The 16,790-nt window shown below is 50.6% G+C and overlaps 5 protein-coding genes across 5 annotated transcripts; 4 read left to right on the top strand and 1 right to left on the bottom strand.

Annotated features, from left to right (window-relative positions):
* Positions 1-1,321: 1,321 nt before the first annotated feature.
* On the top strand, positions 1,322-5,630 carry KY384_002254 (uncharacterized protein; the record flags this gene model as incomplete). The annotated part of the gene is made up of 4 exons (XM_044810780.1): positions 1,322-1,418; positions 1,485-4,081; positions 4,175-4,534; positions 4,587-5,630. 4 exons carry the CDS (start codon positions 1,322-1,324, stop codon positions 5,628-5,630), a joined length of 4,098 nt encoding a protein of 1,365 aa, XP_044672754.1.
* Positions 5,631-6,781: 1,151 nt separating this feature from the next.
* Positions 6,782-8,295, top strand: KY384_002253 (uncharacterized protein; the record flags this gene model as incomplete). The annotated part of the gene is made up of 2 exons (XM_044810779.1): positions 6,782-7,289; positions 7,331-8,295. The coding sequence occupies 2 exons, from the start codon at positions 6,782-6,784 to the stop codon at positions 8,293-8,295; spliced, it is 1,473 nt and encodes a 490-aa protein (XP_044672753.1).
* A 907-nt stretch (positions 8,296-9,202) lies between these two features.
* KY384_002252 (uncharacterized protein) lies at positions 9,203-10,673 on the top strand (the record flags this gene model as incomplete). The annotated part of the gene is made up of 3 exons (XM_044810778.1): positions 9,203-9,372; positions 9,759-9,980; positions 10,091-10,673. 3 exons carry the CDS (start codon positions 9,203-9,205, stop codon positions 10,671-10,673), a joined length of 975 nt encoding a protein of 324 aa, XP_044672752.1.
* Positions 10,674-11,179: 506 nt separating this feature from the next.
* KY384_002251 (uncharacterized protein) lies at positions 11,180-13,446 on the top strand (the record flags this gene model as incomplete). Its single annotated transcript, XM_044810777.1, has 3 exons — positions 11,180-11,193; positions 11,257-12,293; positions 12,443-13,446. The coding sequence occupies 3 exons, from the start codon at positions 11,180-11,182 to the stop codon at positions 13,444-13,446; spliced, it is 2,055 nt and encodes a 684-aa protein (XP_044672751.1).
* A 1,269-nt stretch (positions 13,447-14,715) lies between these two features.
* KY384_002250 (uncharacterized protein) lies at positions 14,716-15,890 on the bottom strand (the record flags this gene model as incomplete). Its single annotated transcript, XM_044810776.1, has 2 exons — positions 14,716-15,482; positions 15,521-15,890. 2 exons carry the CDS (start codon positions 15,888-15,890, stop codon positions 14,716-14,718), a joined length of 1,137 nt encoding a protein of 378 aa, XP_044672750.1.
* Between the last annotated feature and the right edge of the window lie 900 nt (positions 15,891-16,790).

The following is a 16,790-nucleotide window of genomic DNA, read 5'->3' as shown; positions in this document are numbered from 1 at the left end:
AGGCCTCACGTGCTAGAAATGAGTGAACCTCGAGAGCTCAACGCGCTTCAAAGGTAGGGTAAAATCTGAGTCGATCCCATAAAATGCCTCTCAAACTCCTTGAAGATATCAGGATCACGATTCACTTGAAGATGGAGTGATGACTAAAGAATGAGGTAATTGATTAGATCCTTATGGTCGAAGCTTATAAGAACTCATGTATGAAACCTAAATATCCTACCCTTAAAAATGCAGTTTCGAGACTTAAGTATATAATGTGCTGAGTAGGATTTGGTACGGCGATATTCAGTGGGACCATCCTGCGGGAGAAAGTGATACTGATGTAGCAGGTTTGCATGAACGAATTGGACTGACGAAAGCAAAGGTCCCTTCAGAATTGCCTGAAGGCTTTCATGCAGAGTACGCCGGTTGTCAAGCGAGACTCCAGCCAGAAGGGCATTGTCTCTGCGAGTTGGCTCGCTGATACATTCAGGGGTAAATCTGAGGACAGACTACTGCAGCGAGATAGTGCCAATGAGCTCTGCAATCAGAAGCCGTACGATAGGTACCAGTATCGAGCTCCCTGACAGACAGACTAGATACTTAAATGTAGCTGCTGCTCAGTGAATTCAGTCGTGAAATCTAGAGGCGAATACATACATCTGTAAGAAACTCGAGGATATCTTATCTTACAGCATACTGGCTGCGGTTGGGGCGCAGATCACTCAGGCTTCGGGCATATCAGGGGCTCTTGCCCTGCCGGCAGTCACTCCCCAAAGCAGTAAAGCAGTAAATTACTGCCTGTAAAGTCTGCCAAGCCAGTAGGCGTTTTCAATTTGCCTCGGAGTGCTTTTCAGCCTGTCTGAGGCCGACGACGACTTCTTCATCACTCCTTCCCCATCGTCACTCCCTACGACAACCATCACCGACTCTCCTTTTCCCCCCGTCCGTCTCTTGTCTTTCCATCTATCCAGCAGTCTCTCTCACACAACCATTTAACAGTGCATCTGATCTCCATCTCCAAGGACTCGGGCACGACCAACGGCACACCTCAACATTAATCCACATGCTCTACAGCAGTCATACCACGTTCAATCCCTTACTGCTTCTTGTATATCACTCTCTCACAGCGATACTGCGATCCAAACCAGGGTGCTGAACTGGTGGCAGCGAACCGATCAAACGAGCTTACTAGCCTGGCCTTTGTCCGTGCTGCGTTTCTGAGATATCTTGCGGTCTGGCCCTGAGTGAAAGGAATCTGTCCATCCTTGAATCTTCATTTCTAGTCGATCATTTCAATCCTCCTTGACTGAACTCTTACATCAATATCATCACACCAGCCATGGACCAACAACCACCTACAGGAGTCCCCGGCCCGACCGGCAGAAGATTCCATGTTGCGCACAGGAGGAGTCCATCAGAGATGACCCCTATGATTAGTGAGTTACCTCCTTAAGCTTTCTTCTACGCCATTCCCGTGAACAGAGCTAATGCATTTTTTCTAGTGGAGCAACTTGCCTTACAGCAGCAGATCGAACAGCTACAGCAGCAACAGCAGCATATCGCCGGAATACACCAGCAATATGTGAATATGGGGATGCTCCCCCCTCAACAACAGCCACAAGTCCCAAACGTCAACTTTCCACAGCAGGCGGGCATGCAAGGACAGATGGCTGGATTGCAACCACAGGGAAATGCTTTTCAATTCCCACAACAAATGCAAGGCCAACAATTAAACGTTCCCATGAACCCTCAGATGCAGACCCATCGTCGAAATCAATCTGCAGTCCCAAATATGAATATGGGTCCTCCTCCAGCACCCTCGGCAGGTACAGCATTTGGCGATTTTGGGCAGCAAGGTATGGGCCGTGACATGTCCTCTCAGCGCGGCGGAAGAGGAGGAGGTCCGCCTGCGGGCCCCGGTCATGCACGTCGCCATTCTTTGGCATTGCCAGAAGCCAAGAAAGCCGCCGAAATAGCGCAACAGAAGAGAAATTCCTCAGGATTCCAATTTCCCGTTCCAGGAGCATCAGGTGCTTCGCCTACAACTGCCGAGAGATCCTTGAGCCCTACTAGTGCTGAAAATTCATCCAGTGGAACACTCCAGCCGCCTACGGAACCAGGCGGTATGGCAAGAGCTGGAAATAGAGGAGGCCCAACGCATGGTAGGAGTCAGAGCATGGCCGTCGGTAACGGCAGAGGAAATGCGCCGAACAGAGCTGGAGGCTTCCAGTTTCCATCAAACGATTCCAGTGCGAGCAATGATTTTTCTAGAAAAACAAGCCAGAACGGGCATGCTCGAAACTCGTCGAGGAATTTCGACGGCAACTGGAGGCAGCAGGGAAACCAGGCACAGATGCAGGAGCAACAGCCTCCAATGGGCAGCTTTCAAGCCCAGAATCCGAATGCCGCTGTTTTCCAACCAGGTCATAGACCTAGAGGATCCATGAATCAATCGATTGGGTCCATGGGACAATTCCAGTTTCCCAACCAATCTCAGTTCGTTCAGCTGCCCCAAGGCCAGGTCATGCTCCAGCAGCCGCAAATGATGGGTGGCCAGCAGCTCAACCCCATGCAAATGCAACAGATCCAGGCGTTGCAAGGCGTACCACTGGGCGCTCAACATCTTAATATGCAAGGAGCCCAGATCAACCAGCAACAAATGTCGGCGCAGCAGCAGCAACGGAAAACCCTGTTCACACCCTATCTCCCTCACGCGAACTTACCCGCCTTGCTCAATAACGCTCAATTAGTCCAAGGCATCTTGAGGGTCAATAAGAAAAATCGCAGCGACGCGTATGTTACAACGGATGATTTAGATGCGGACATTTTCATTTGTGGTAGCAAAGATCGAAACAGAGCTTTGGAAGGTGACCTAGTAGCTATTGAACTTCTTGACGTGGATGAAGTTTGGTCACAAAAGCGCGAGAAGGAAGAGAAGAAAAAGCGTAAAGATATATCAGATGCACGCAGTGGTAGTGGACAAGGTGGCCCTGAAGGACGCGCTCGAAGTAATTCTGCGGCGAATGACGCAGGTCAAGAAGGAGGCAACGAAGGTGGGCTTCGCAGACGTGGAAGTTTGAGACAGCGACCTACTCAAAAGAAGAACGACGACGTCGAAGTTGAAGGACAAAGTCTACTTCTCATGGAGGAAGAGGAAGTCAACGATGAACAAAAGCCTCTCTACGCCGGCCACGTTGTGGCAGTCATCGAGCGTGTTTCTGGCCAAATGTTCTCTGGGACCCTCGGTTTGCTTCGCCCAAGCTCTCAAGCCACCAAAGAAAAGCAAGAAGCTGAACGGCAGACTCGCGAGGGTGGTCCCGGTCGTCACCAACAAGATCGACAACAGGACAAACCAAAGATTGTTTGGTTCAAACCTACCGACAAGCGCGTGCCTCTGATCGCCATTCCAACCGAACAAGCACCAAAGGACTTTGTTGAGAAGCACCAAGGTTTTGCAAATCGCATTTTCGTTGCAAGCATCAAGAGATGGCCTATCACGTCTCTTCATCCCTTTGGCACCCTTGTGGACCATCTTGGTCGTATGGGCGACCTCACAGTCGAAACGGATGCTCTATTGAGGGACAACAACTTTGGCTCCGAAGAGTTTTCGGAGCCTGTTTTGAAAAACATCGGATTCGATGACTGGTCTGTTTCTACAGAATCCGAAGAAGCTTTGTCGCTTCGCAAGGATCTCCGTGAAGAAACAACCTTCACCATCGACCCACTAGGCTCACTGGAGCTCGATGACGCTTTGCATGTCAAGGAACTCCCTAATGGACTGGTGGAGATTGGAGTTCATGTTGCAGACGCAGCCCACTTCATCAAACATAACTCGCTTGTCGATCGAGAAGCAAAGAAACGCGGAAGTGGTGTCTACCTCGTGAACCGTACTGTGAGCATGCTTCCGCCTAAGCTTGCTGATGAAGTCTGCTCCTTAAGTCCCGGCGAGGAAAGATTCACCATGTCTGTCATCTTCACAGTTGATTCGAAGAATGGCGAGATTCAAGAGGATGATACATGGATTGGCAAGGCGATCATAAAGAGTGTTGGCAAGCTATCTTATGACGACGTCGATGCTGTGATACAGGGTCAAGAGGATGTCAAGCTTCAAGGCGCAACTGCGAAAGACATTCATAGGCTCAAGGCAAGGCTTTCCGAAGAACTGTAAATCGTTCCAACTGACTTTGAATAGACGATTGCACAAAAGCTCCGAGAAGTCCGGTATGGTAATCGCTCGCAAGCTGTGCCTCCGCTCCGCCTTATTCAACAGCTGGATGATGAGAACGTGCCCGTGGAGATGAACATTTTCGATTCGACCCCTGCGCATGAGATCCTGGAAGAAATAGGACACCAAGCTAATATCATTGTTGCCAAGAAGATTCACGTCGCATTACCAGAGAAGGCATTGCTTCGAAGTCAGTCACCACCAAACGCACGGCGCCTGCAGACCTTTGCACAGAGGATGACTAGACTTGGCTACGAGATTGATACGACGACCAGTGGTACTCTTTTGAACAGTTTGTTCAACGTGAAGGATGCAGACTTGCGAAAGGTATGTCATATCAGTTCCCATTCATTGTGAGTAGATTACTAACCAAATACAGGGTATGGAAACATTGCTGATCAAAGCTATGCGCCGTGCCAAATACATCGTCGCTGGTGCAGTCAACTCAGAGCAATACAAGCACTACGCGTTGAATCTTCCGATCTACACACATTTTACCAACCCCACGAGACGATATGCTGATATCGTCGTGCATCGTCAGCTCGAAGTTGCTTTGTCAAATGGCTCTACAGAGTTCCAGGAAGACGTGGATACTCTGAAGAAGACTACAGAATCTTGCAACAACAAGAAAGACTCTGCCCAGTCTGCCCAAGAGCAAAGCGTGCACATTGATTCCTGCCGCATCTTAGACAAGAAGAGGGTGGAGCTTGGTGGTGACTTCATCAGCGAGGGAATTGTGCTCTGCGTCTACGAGTCCGCTTTCGATATCCTCATCCCGGAGTATGGCTTCGAGAAGCGCGTCCATTGCGATCAGCTTCCACTGAAGAAAGCCGAGTTCCGTAAGGAAGAACGCGTTCTCGAGCTATACTGGGAGAAGGGAGTGCCGTCGTCAGCCTACGTGCCTGAGGATGAGCGCCCCCAAACAAAAGCAAGCACGCGTCGCCATCACCGCACTGATGACCATGCAGCCAAGGTGGCCAATGAAAAGGCAAACGCTGAGGCCAGGAGGAAACAATTGGAGACTGGCTCGGTGCCCACCGACGATGCAGATGCGCTGTTCGATGATGACGACAATATCTCTGAAATTACTGAGTCAACTGCCGGTGTTTCTCTTGGGTTGGCTCCGTCAGATCGTCCCACCCAAAGCCTCCCGCCGTCACCAGCACCTGACGCGGATGGAAACGGGCAGAACCCTCTCCGGGCTCGCTCTGATCCTAAGCTTGCTTCCAACCCCAATGACACTCCAGAGGCTAAGTTGTCGAACAAAGAGAAGTATCTGAGTCTGTTCAAGCTCAGAGAAGAAGGTGGGGAGAACATCCAGGATGTGACTGAGATGACGCGTGTGCCCGTCATCTTGAAGACAGACCTCACCAAGAGTCCGCCATGCCTAACCATCCGGGCATTGAACCCATATGCTCTTTGAGCCTGAGACGCTCAATTCTTATCAACAAGTTGCGATTGTGTGTCGCTACTGCTTTGGGGAGCAGCTTTTACAACTATTCATGCTGGCGGAGCGAAGGGAACCTTTTACCTTACGCAAAGCGTGCGACCTTTCATGCACAAGATTTTCTTGAGCATCTCACTCATGGGTCGAAGATTCAGGATGGAATAGATCGGGGCTATGATGAGCCAGCGGAGGGATGGATGATCAGGACGAGATTGAACTAAGTTGGAGGCAAAGCTGTAGCTCGAACGAGGGAGAAGGTGTGAAGATTGTGCATGTCCCCTTTTGCATTCAACTAGGTTACATCTACCTAGGAGGATAAAAGTAAATAGTAAACTTTTGGCTCCGCATTTCTCACGTTCATTAATTCGTCAACCCTCGAGGCGGCATAATTACCTTATAGGGGCTTTGGAGGCAAATTGCTAGCTCGAGCGCTTCCCCCGCAAAAGCTCCGAGGCAGATTGCCGCTACGAATGGGGATCTCTCGAGCAACCATCGTATTACGACGCTCGCCTCCTGAATCCATTAGACGACTTTGTCCCTGCTCCTGTCCTTACACACCTTGTGTTCGACATCATCGCTCTCTTCACATTCATTCTCTGCCGTAGATATATTCTCTCTTTCTTTCGGTCTTCCCTGCATTTCGTCTCCATTTACACGTCGATCACGGCTAAAGGCAGCCTATCAGATTCAACAATTAAGAACATCTGTCTGCAGCAGTTCCTTCCCTACGACACCTCGCATATTCAACACTCTTCACTCCTTCTGCATCGAGACCACCATTAGCAATTCCGAGCAATGACTGGTACTGATCTCTAGGTCTTGTCGCCAAGCTCCCAAAGTGGTTCCACTTGGCGGAGGCGGCCTCCTTGCTTCCTCAGGGACATCATCCGTCCACGCCACTTCACTTCCTTCCCATCTCAAGAGCAGTCCATCCGCCTTCACGTATACGAAAAAATCCTTCAAGCTGTGAAAGACGATTTCAAAGCTTCTGCATTGATTGCGCATAGATCTTACCTCGTGAACGGCATTAGTGCCGGTAGCGCCCAATTGCTTCCCTCCATTGGCACTAGCAGACACGAGTTGGCCACCTACCTCCACCTCCTGGACATTCCAATCACTCCATTGCCATGGATGCCTGGAAGAGCTGGGCACTTTTCGGTGGCACTGCCATAGTAATTGGCTACTATTATGCTACAACCGGTGGACAGAAAAAACGAGGGAGTGGTTGGAGACCTTTCAGTGCACAGGAAACGCGCACTGGCAATGCCTCGAAGCAACGAAACAGTAGCAGAGATAACAGAGCAAAAGAAACAGAGAGGGCTAAGCTGCCAGAGGACACCTCCGACGCATCTGCGGCCTCCCCACAGGGTGGTGTTAGCGACAAAGCCAAAAAGAGGAGGGAGGTAAAGAACAAGCAGCCAAGCAAGCTTGCACAGTCCTCGGCTGCGGAAGTGAACTACGGCTCAGGACAGGATACGGCAGAGAAAGATCAGGATGAGGAAGACAATCTGGAATTTGCGAAGCAGCTTTCAGACAAGATGACGGGGACGTCATTGAAGAAGCCAGAGGGTACACAGAATAAGAAGGCGAGAAAGCAAGCAAAGCGCGCTGAAGCAGCGATCGTGCCTGAAAGCAGTAAGCCACCTCAAACGAATGGAGTTTTGCCTCTTCAGGAGAACTCGACAGCCTCCTCTACAACAGGGGAGATGCTGATGATGATTTTTCATCCGCAAACTCGGCCGACCTCGGCGTCACTAACACTACCACACCTTCTGGCGCAGATATATCAGACATGCTCGAGCCACCAACAAAGGGTCCATCCATTCTTCGATTGACAGAACCTGCGAATCCTCAGCCTCAAAGGCAGCCCAAAGCCCAAAAGCCGGTGCAAGAACAAGAGACCAAGAAGCAGAGGCAGAATCGACGCAAGCGGGAAGAGGAAAAGACCTTGCGTGAAGAAGCGGAGAGGCAGAGGCAGAAGCTTCTCGAGAACCAGCGACGGACTGCCAGAGAGGCCGAAGGGCGACCTGCAAAGAATGGTCTCGGTTCTTCTCAGCCACCTGCGAAGAATGCCTGGTCCACCACCACAAGTAATGGTGGTAACAACAACACCACCAAGAAGGCCGCGCCACCGCAACATACCGACCTTCTTGATACATTTGAGGATGTAACAACTGGTGCAAACGCTCCGGCCGCTGGAAAGTCGACATCAAACGGCATGTCTTACGGCAGTCTTCCATCCGAAGAGGAGCAAATCAGCATGCTCAAGGAGCTGGACAGCGACAACGGCTGGAATACCGTCGCCAAGGGTGGGAAAAAGAAGAGACCCAATGTACCAGCCAGCGAAGATGAGAGCAGTAACAGTGCACAGGAGACGAAAGCTAAGCCCACCGGAGCCTCAAATGGAGAGTCTAGCTTCCCCAAAGGCGCCCCAGGGACCGCGCTCAAGGCGCAAGCTAATGGTGTTGCTAAGACCACAAAGGCACCCAAGGAGCAGGTACACTCTGGGAAAGCAACGCGAGAAACTCTGGATCATGGTGTATGGAACCGTTCCAACATCCATGAGCACCCTGACTATGATCCTGCCTTTCCCTACGCTTTGACCGGCCATCCCGACGACTCGGATTGGGCTGTTGTATGATAGTAAAAGCGTCAGAGCAATTGGTGAGTTGGTTCGCTACAGCGTCAAGAGTAGAGGCTGATGAGACAGCGACGTGATAGTTTCCTTCTGTAAGACTTGTGGACAATGACTGTGTACTATGATTCGGACTTCCATGCGCGACTTATTTTTAAACGAGGCATTTACGCTTGGCGCCATATACTTCACAGCGACTTCAGCACGCTATTGTGCACATGGGTCGTTACATATTTTTTTCGATTTTGTGGGCTTAACACCCAATGACCAAGCGCTTATTATTGTTGCATTTGGAGGACTTTGTACGCAATTCCTTGGGCAGACGGGCGTTCATGTATTTAAATCATCATGAGCATCGCGTCGTGGAGGGACGGCGAATGAAGTCACTTCCAAATATTGACTGGATGATTAGGCAATAGAGGAGAAACCTCTTACTACAGTATCTTATGCCTCAACTTGACCGAGGCCGAGTATTTTAGATCAGTTGCATAGCAAATAGATCGGTCTTTGGCCTCGACCATTGGGATACTCCTGAACGTAGCCTTCCTATCCCATCCGAATGAGATGACGTGTCTCTACGCAGTCCTTTGGAAAATCCTTCTGGATGCCCTGGGTAATCTTCATGCAGCCCCAAAATTCCATCAATTCGCCTCTGATGGCCGAATTGGGATGGTGGCTTGGCGCGCGCCCAAGAGAATTTGCGGAGCGGGACCATCCCAAAATCGGCCCAGAAAGCATTGCAAGCGTGTCCTCACCGCAATTAAAGCTCCCCCAACAGCTGGCCTTATAGCCCCCACGACTGTACGAAGATCTTCACGAATATCGCCCTCGCGTCGAGCCTCTTGAAATCGAATCCCCACCTCTACATAGCCACCACATCTGCATGACGCAAAACTAAGGCACCGCGAGATCAATGGCGCAGATACGTGGAACGGCGGGCTACAACCTGGGATCTCAGGACCGCTTTGGTAGTGGCCCAGCCAGAAGTGATGCCACGAATGATCCAAGTCCTCTAGAGCAGATCAGGGAGCAGACGAGTAAAATTGAAGAGTGGCTGGACACAGCGGCGGATCCTATCAAACCGTAAGCTTGTGCCAATTCCAAGCAGTGAAGGATGAAAAAAAGAGGGATTTATTCGGCATTGGAGCATCAAGCGTGTTCATAAGACCTGAGCCTGCTTTGCTAACGTCTTTCGAAACATACAGATACATACCTGCAGTCGGGCGCTTCCTCATCGTCTGCACGTTCATTGAAGACGCATTGAGAATCATCACACAATGGAATGACCAATTGACATATCTCAAAGATTATAGAAAAAGTGAATCTCCACAATACCACCGACCACCCCCCATCTACATTCTCCCTTTCAACATCTCGTTCCGCATACTAACGCGCCTCTTCTCAACAGTACCATGGGGCCTCACCCACCTCTTTCTCTTCTCGAATGTAATCGCCATGATCATATGCAGCACCCTCATCATAATCCGCAAATATCCCGAATACGCTGTCTTCGGCCTCATTGGCGTTGTCGTGACCCAAGCACTCGGCTACGGTCTCATCTTCGACCTCAACTTCTTCCTTCGCAACCTGTCTGTGATGGGCGGTCTGCTCATGGTCTTAAGCGATAGCTGGGTCAGGAAGAAGTTCGCACCAGCAGGGCTTCCGTTGCCGAATGAGAAGGATCGGAAGAAGTACATACAGCTAGCTGGGCGGATCTTGTTGATCTTACTGTTTCTGGGCTTTATTTGGTCAGGTGATTGGGGTATCACAAGAATCCTGGTCAGTCTTTTTGGCTTTGTAGCCTGTGTGATGGTTGCGGTCGGATTCAAGGCGAAATGGAGCGCGACGATCCTGGTCATCATCCTGAGTATATTCAATCTGTTGGTGAACAATTTCTGGACGGTGAGGCTACCCTGCCATGGGTTCTCGGATGGATTAAGGCTAACACGAACATAGCTGCACGAGCACCACCCCCAGAAGGATTTTGCAAAGTACGATTTCTTCCAGATCCTGTCAATTGTGTAAGTGAAACATCTTTGTTGTCCTCGCAAATGTTTACTGATCAACGATTAAGTGGTGGGCTACTATTATTGGTCAACATGGGTGAGCTTGCTACAACCGATGTGCTCGAAGTGCTAAACCTGCTTAGGGGCTGGCTCTATCTCGGTCGACGAGAAGAAGAAGGTCTATTGAAGCCGTTCATTGACAAGGACAGGTCCTCGTGCCCCATTGGTCAGAAGTTCGTAGAGAGTACGATATGTCCGGATCAGCACGCGAGTCATGTAAAGGCGCAAGACACATGCGAGCGGAGCATCGGCGGCGTTGAGGTCTGTGAAAAGAATGGCCAGCGCCATTTGGGTAGCGAGATAAATCATGTAGCATAGATAAAATGGGCGCTGACTTCCTCGTAAACTTGCAAGGTTATTTGAACGCCTTGTTTTCGTCTGCTACATATTTAGCCCTACATCGGCCCAGAACACCTATAAAGCATCTGGTCCTGGCAATTACTCTCTTTCACTGCTCCGTTCGTAGGCACCCGTTACCCATAATTCAAAGCCTTTATTACGTGTCCACGCCATTACACTGAGGTATTGCAATATGGGTGGCGTTGATCTCACCCATTTCCTCGCTGATTCGCCGCCTACTGTGGTGCCCATTGCTATCAAACCCCACTTTGATGCCTTGTCGCAGAAGGAGAAGCTTTACGCCCATCACTTGAGTCTGTAAGTAATAATCAAAACTCGCTATTAGCAGTCTATTGCCGTAGGGGAACTGTTGTCTCGCTTTTCACTTGATACATCTCATTGTCTTTGCTCTTCTTGTCGTTGACCTCAAGAGTCCTTGATAATCCTGCGATCTTCTCGCAAATACGAGGAACATTTCACTAGCTATGTTGATTCAATCGTTCGTTCTTGTATGGTAGCATTGGTGATTATGCATGGCTGAAGTTCGCTGACCTGCCTTCAGGGCCGCATTCAATGGCTCTCGAGTAATCCTACGTCAAGTCTCGCCCGAGTCAGAGACTATCTACGACTTGATATTATCTGTATACTCATCTTCCAAGGGTGATTGGGCCAAGTTAGCAAGTGATGTCTCTGTCTCGAAGGAAAATCTCGACCATTTCCTGGCGTATGCTGCTCAGTTTCTAGGCAATCTAGGGAATTACAAGGGTTTTGGTGACTCCAAATTCATTCCTCGATGCCCAAAAGACACCATCATCGCTCTCGCATCTGGTGACGAGAAGGCCAAAGCTCTCTCCGAAAAATGTGTCGACGCCATCTACGAGGCCAAACCTGGTCTCATGCATCTAGGCTTCCCAGAGGAAGGGCATATGACAAACTACTACCCTGACTCTCCAGACATCTCCCAAAGCGAGATCGAAGAGATCGACCGTTTCACCGGCGAGAAGGGATTGTTGCCAGAAAACACAAGAATCAAGAAACTCAAAGATGGCAACTTCGAGATCTTGATAGCCTCTGGGATCACCAATCCGCCACCTCAACAGATCGACACCAAAGACCACTCCTGGACTCTTCCCAACGGCAGAAAAGTCTCCCTCGTCTTCGGTGATCATCAAGAGGAACTCGCCAAAGCCGCCATCCACATGAAACTTGCCGCCAAACACGCCGCCAACGACACCGAAAAAGCCATGCTAGCCGAATACGCGAAATCCTACAGTACAGGCTCCCTTCTCGCTTTCAAAGAGAGCCAGAAACTATGGGTCGACAACGTAGGACCGGCTGTCGAAACCAATATAGGATTTATCGAGACGTACCGCGACCCAGCGGGCGTCCGGGCGGAGTGGGAAGGACTGGTTGCCATTGTGAATAAGGAGCAAACGAGGAAGTTCAAGAGGTTGGTGGATGCGGCGCCAGAGGCTCTGCCGAAGCTGCCGTGGGGGAAAAACTTCGAGAAGGATGAGTTCCAGCCGCCTGATTTCACGAGTTTGGAGGTGTTGAGTTTTCCGAGTAGTGGGATTCCGGTGGGGATTAATATTCCGAATTGTAGGTCGATCTCTTTTATCTTCATATCTCCTATTACCAACCCTTTTACCCAAAGATGGCCAGTGTGCGATGGATGCTCAAACGAATCCTACTACGACTCCTACTCTGAACGTTGAGTACTGTATCTAATACCCGATATCTAATCCTAGACGACGACATCCGCCAAACCCACGGCTTCAAAAACGTCTCGCTCGCCAACATCCTCTCCGCCAAAGCCCCCTCCGAACCCATCCCCTTCATCGCCCCCGCCGACCTCGCCCTGTATACCGCCAACCGCGACACAGCCTTCGAGATCCAAGTAGGCCTACACGAACTCCTAGGCCACGGCTCAGGCAAACTCCTCCAAGAAACGTCCCCCGGCAACTTCAACTTTGACCGCGCTTCTCCTCCCATCTCGCCAATCACCAACAAGCCAGTCGAGACCTGGTACAAGCCCGGAGAAACATGGTCCTCCGTCTTCGGCGCCGTGTCGAGTTCGTACGAAGAATGCAGGGCCGAATGTGTCGCGATGAGTCTCGCCTGCGATTTCGACATCGCGAAGATCTTCGGCTTGGACACGACGCCCCGTGATGGCTCTGATGATGCGATGGATAGTCCGGCAGGCGACGTGCTCTACGCATCCTACCTATCCATGGCGCGCGCCGGGGTAGCGAGTCTTGAGTTCTTCTCCCCCGAAGCCGGGAAGTGGGGCCAAGCGCACATGCAAGCTCGCTTTTCCATCCTAAAGGCTTTCCTGGGGGCTGGCGATGGGTTTTGCGTGCTTGAAACCACGCCCAACCCCAACCCCAGTGGGGCGGGGGCGGGGTTCGACGATATCACGATCAAGCTCGACAAAGCCAAGATATTGACTCATGGGAAGAAAGCGGTGGACGCCTATCTGCGCAAACTACACACATACAAGTCCACGGCCGACGTGGTGGCTGGGAAGAAGCTGTATGAGGAGATGACGGCGCCGGAGCCGAGGGGGTATTGGATTGAGGGCGTGCGGCCGTGCGTGTTGAGGAGGAAGGTTGCTAGGAAGGTTTTTGTTATGGGGAGTACGAGGTTGAATGAGGGGAAGGGGAAAGAGGAGGGGGATGGGGAGGTGGAATTGGTCGAGTATGAGGCGAGCGTTGAGGGGATGATAAGGAGTTGGGCTGAACGGGGGATTTGAGTCGGGATTTAGGGAGGTGATGGGGTTGAGAAAAGGGGGGCAGGGGAGGGGGGTCGATGATGAGATGTATCGATGTATCGATGAGGTGAGATGATATGATATGATTGACTGCCAAGTTCAAAAGCTGCGGATACAGAGGGAAAATTGCGTAAGTGGATCATTGGGATGTGACGATGCACGATAAGGTGTATGTATGTACAGTATTGATCTATGAAGCTTTGCTCGCTCGCTATGCTTCCGTGAATGCTGTTTCGTGAAATTTCGATACTGCGGCGAATCTATGTTTTGGAGAAACTCAGAAGCAACGGATGTGCTTTTATTCAGATCAAGTCAGGTACGTTTGTGTCATATTTGCGTCAACATGGCGGTTTGGGCATGTTCATATATCGTGTCGTGCGAATTTACTCCTCATCCGTATCTGCCGTCCATACTATGAATCGTCAGCAACATTCCTTCACCCCCACCCCCCATCCCCACTACTCTGGAAAGGAAAAGAAACTCACTCTATGCAAAAGAAAAGGTATCGGAAGGAATGCAATTCCCAAGAACGCAAGCAAACTGCTCGCCCAATCGACCCCAAGTTTTGTATACATCGCCCTCGCGAACAGTGGGAATCCCGCCCCGAACGCTGATCGCATGAAATCGTTTCCAGCGAAGACAGAGGCTGCGTAGAGAGGATATGCGTCGCCGAGGTAGTTGAGCACGCTGTTGAAGAGGAGGAAGGCACCGACTGCGAACCAGCTTGATCCGATAATTGGCATGATCCTGGAAACCGTGAGTATGAGATGGTGATTTTGAGGAGGGTGAAGGAGATAGGTTGGGAGAGGGGAGGGCATGGGAAGGGGACATACCAGTGTAGACTTGGCTTAGCCGACCAACCGAACCAGAAAAGACAGATGGGGATTGCGAAGGCGCCAACGAAGGCGGGTGGGAGACGTTTCTCAGGTTGGATCTCTTCGTTTTCGTCGAATTGGGGCTCGGTGTATTTGTAGAGGAAGTAGAAGAATGGAGGACTGTGTGAGTGATCAGTAGTCGACTCGTTTAATGGCAGAGTGCAAATGTGGACTCACATGACGAGAAAAGCGCCGATGAGGATCCCTAGAAATGCGAGGCCTTCTTGACCGAGATTGAATTTGTAGATACCGACAAAGACGATGGGGAAGCTTTCGAACCAGATGTAGAGCAGGCCGTAGACTAGAGCGATGTAAAGATTTAAGAGCAGGACGATTGGCTCCTGAAAATTCAGCGAGATAGGCCGGACTAGAGTCATCATGGCGATCTTGTGAACGTTAGCATCTTCCAATGCGGTATGCCTGTGGGTATCAGACTTACATCCTTCCCAGTCATGTTTTCGGCCTCAATCTCGGGTTGACACCTTAGAGTCTCAATGCCCGTTAACTTCCTCAATCTTTTCGTTCTCCGATATAGAATGTTCGTAGAACTAGTCTCTGGCAGGAAGAACACCAACAGCACAAGCGTGAAACCGCATAACCACATCAATTCCCAAATAGTCCAGGTCCAGTCTTCAGCTTGAACGGCAAAGCCACCAATCAAAGGCCCAAGTACTGGCCCACAGACAGCAGAGATACCCCAGATGCCAATCGCATACGCTCTTTTCTTGGGCGTGTACATATCACCCATGCTTGCTCCACCAGTTGCAAGCACAGGGCTGCCAATGAAACCGGTGATGAAACGAAAGGCCAGTAGCATGCCAAAATTGACCGCGAGGGCCGTTGGCACCTGAAGTATGACAAAAACGGCAAGAGTGCCAATGTAGATGGGGTTCCTGCCGAATTGAGGGATTTCAGACATGGGCGCCCAGATCATGGGTCCCAGCCCATAACCTGCCACGAAAAGGGTCAAGCCTAGAGTAGCTGCCACTTCGGAGACACCAAAGGTTTTGACGACAGACTCTGTGCCTGCAGTGTAGATAGCGGATCCAATGTAGACGGAGGTGGTGAGGAGGCAGATTTCGGATGTTACCAAGACTTTCTTGAAGGTGGACCAGTTCATTGGCATCTGCGGACTATTAGCATCTGGAATTTAAATGAAGATTAAGATAGTGTAGGCGCACGAACCTCCGGGTCATTGTCGCCCCACCACGATACCATCGACAAGTCTCGGCCCTTCTCTGTGTCTACTCGCTGTGCCGTGAGGGTGCTGTGCATTTGATGTCTATGTGGCTGGCGTTCGGTTGGTGTTTCTGGCAAAGTACTGTCGCTTGCAGTCGAAGGGGTTTCTGGAGACTCCTTCTCTTTCTGCTGCTCCTGCTCTTCAGTTGTCAATTGAGGATGGCCAAACAATGCCATGTTCCGGGTCTGGTCTCGGTCGAGATACTGTTTCCATAATGATGGATCTTTTTCCTCCATATACTGCAGCATCCGATTCCTGGTAACAAGGCGTACGAGATGTCCGAAGACAGTATCGCGGATTAGTTCTGTCATATTTCAATAGAAAGAAAACAGCAGTGGAACGCGCTGGGTCAAAGAGTGAAGATAAGGAGGCATGAGACAGAGAGACGAAGGATTGGGAGGACGAAGTCTAAATTAGCATTAAGTATATCATCACGTCACCCATCACGGACTCTTGGTGATAGCTTGAACTCCGAAAGTGGCAGTGAAGCCAGTCAACACCATGCATGGCAGTTATATGCGGGCACGGAGAGCACGGAGAGCACGGGAGAAGCGATAGCTGCCGTAACGATGGACGGCATTTCAAGCGGCTATCGGTGACTTCGGATGTCTGGCTTCACATGCTCCTATACCCTATCAATTTGATGGACGTTGATAGAGATGGTGCCAGATTGAGTGAGATCATAGATCTGACGCCGGGACACCAGCCGAACTTTAAACCTTCCCTATTGAGTCATGAACGCCAAGACTTTTCTGGGACCCGAGTACCTTACCCGACCTACCTACTTTTCATTCCCATGTCCTATTGGCAGCGACCTACACTGGCCCAGTCAAGACTCAGGCAAGTCTGAGTTACTCCTCATACAATGTCTAGGATGCACAAGGGGGTATGTCTATCCTGAATTAGCGGGATGGTTGATGCAGCCCGCTCGCCTCGACTGGCTAGGGGCCTCCTGATGGCTGGGTTGGGGATAGATACGTCTGCACCAACCTCGAGGCATCCAAGGCATCCCCATAAGACTCACCTAGCCGAAAGGCACACTGCGAGTGTGATGTGCCTGGACAGCTGGGTCTAGAACGCAAATTGACCATTCGCGTTTCAAGCCATCTGCCCTTAGCTGCAGCTTTAGATAGGCCCCCACCGGTCGGAGGGGCTTCGTAGCCTTGCGCAATGCTAAGACAACAGACTTCAGTTATGCTTTCTTGAACCTT

Source organism: Bacidia gigantensis (assembly GCF_019456465.1).
Source record: "Bacidia gigantensis strain McMullin 20006 chromosome Unknown contig_134, whole genome shotgun sequence".
Lineage (NCBI taxonomy): Eukaryota > Fungi > Ascomycota > Lecanoromycetes > Lecanorales > Ramalinaceae > Bacidia > Bacidia gigantensis.
This window is presented reverse-complemented; position numbering and strand designations above follow the sequence as displayed.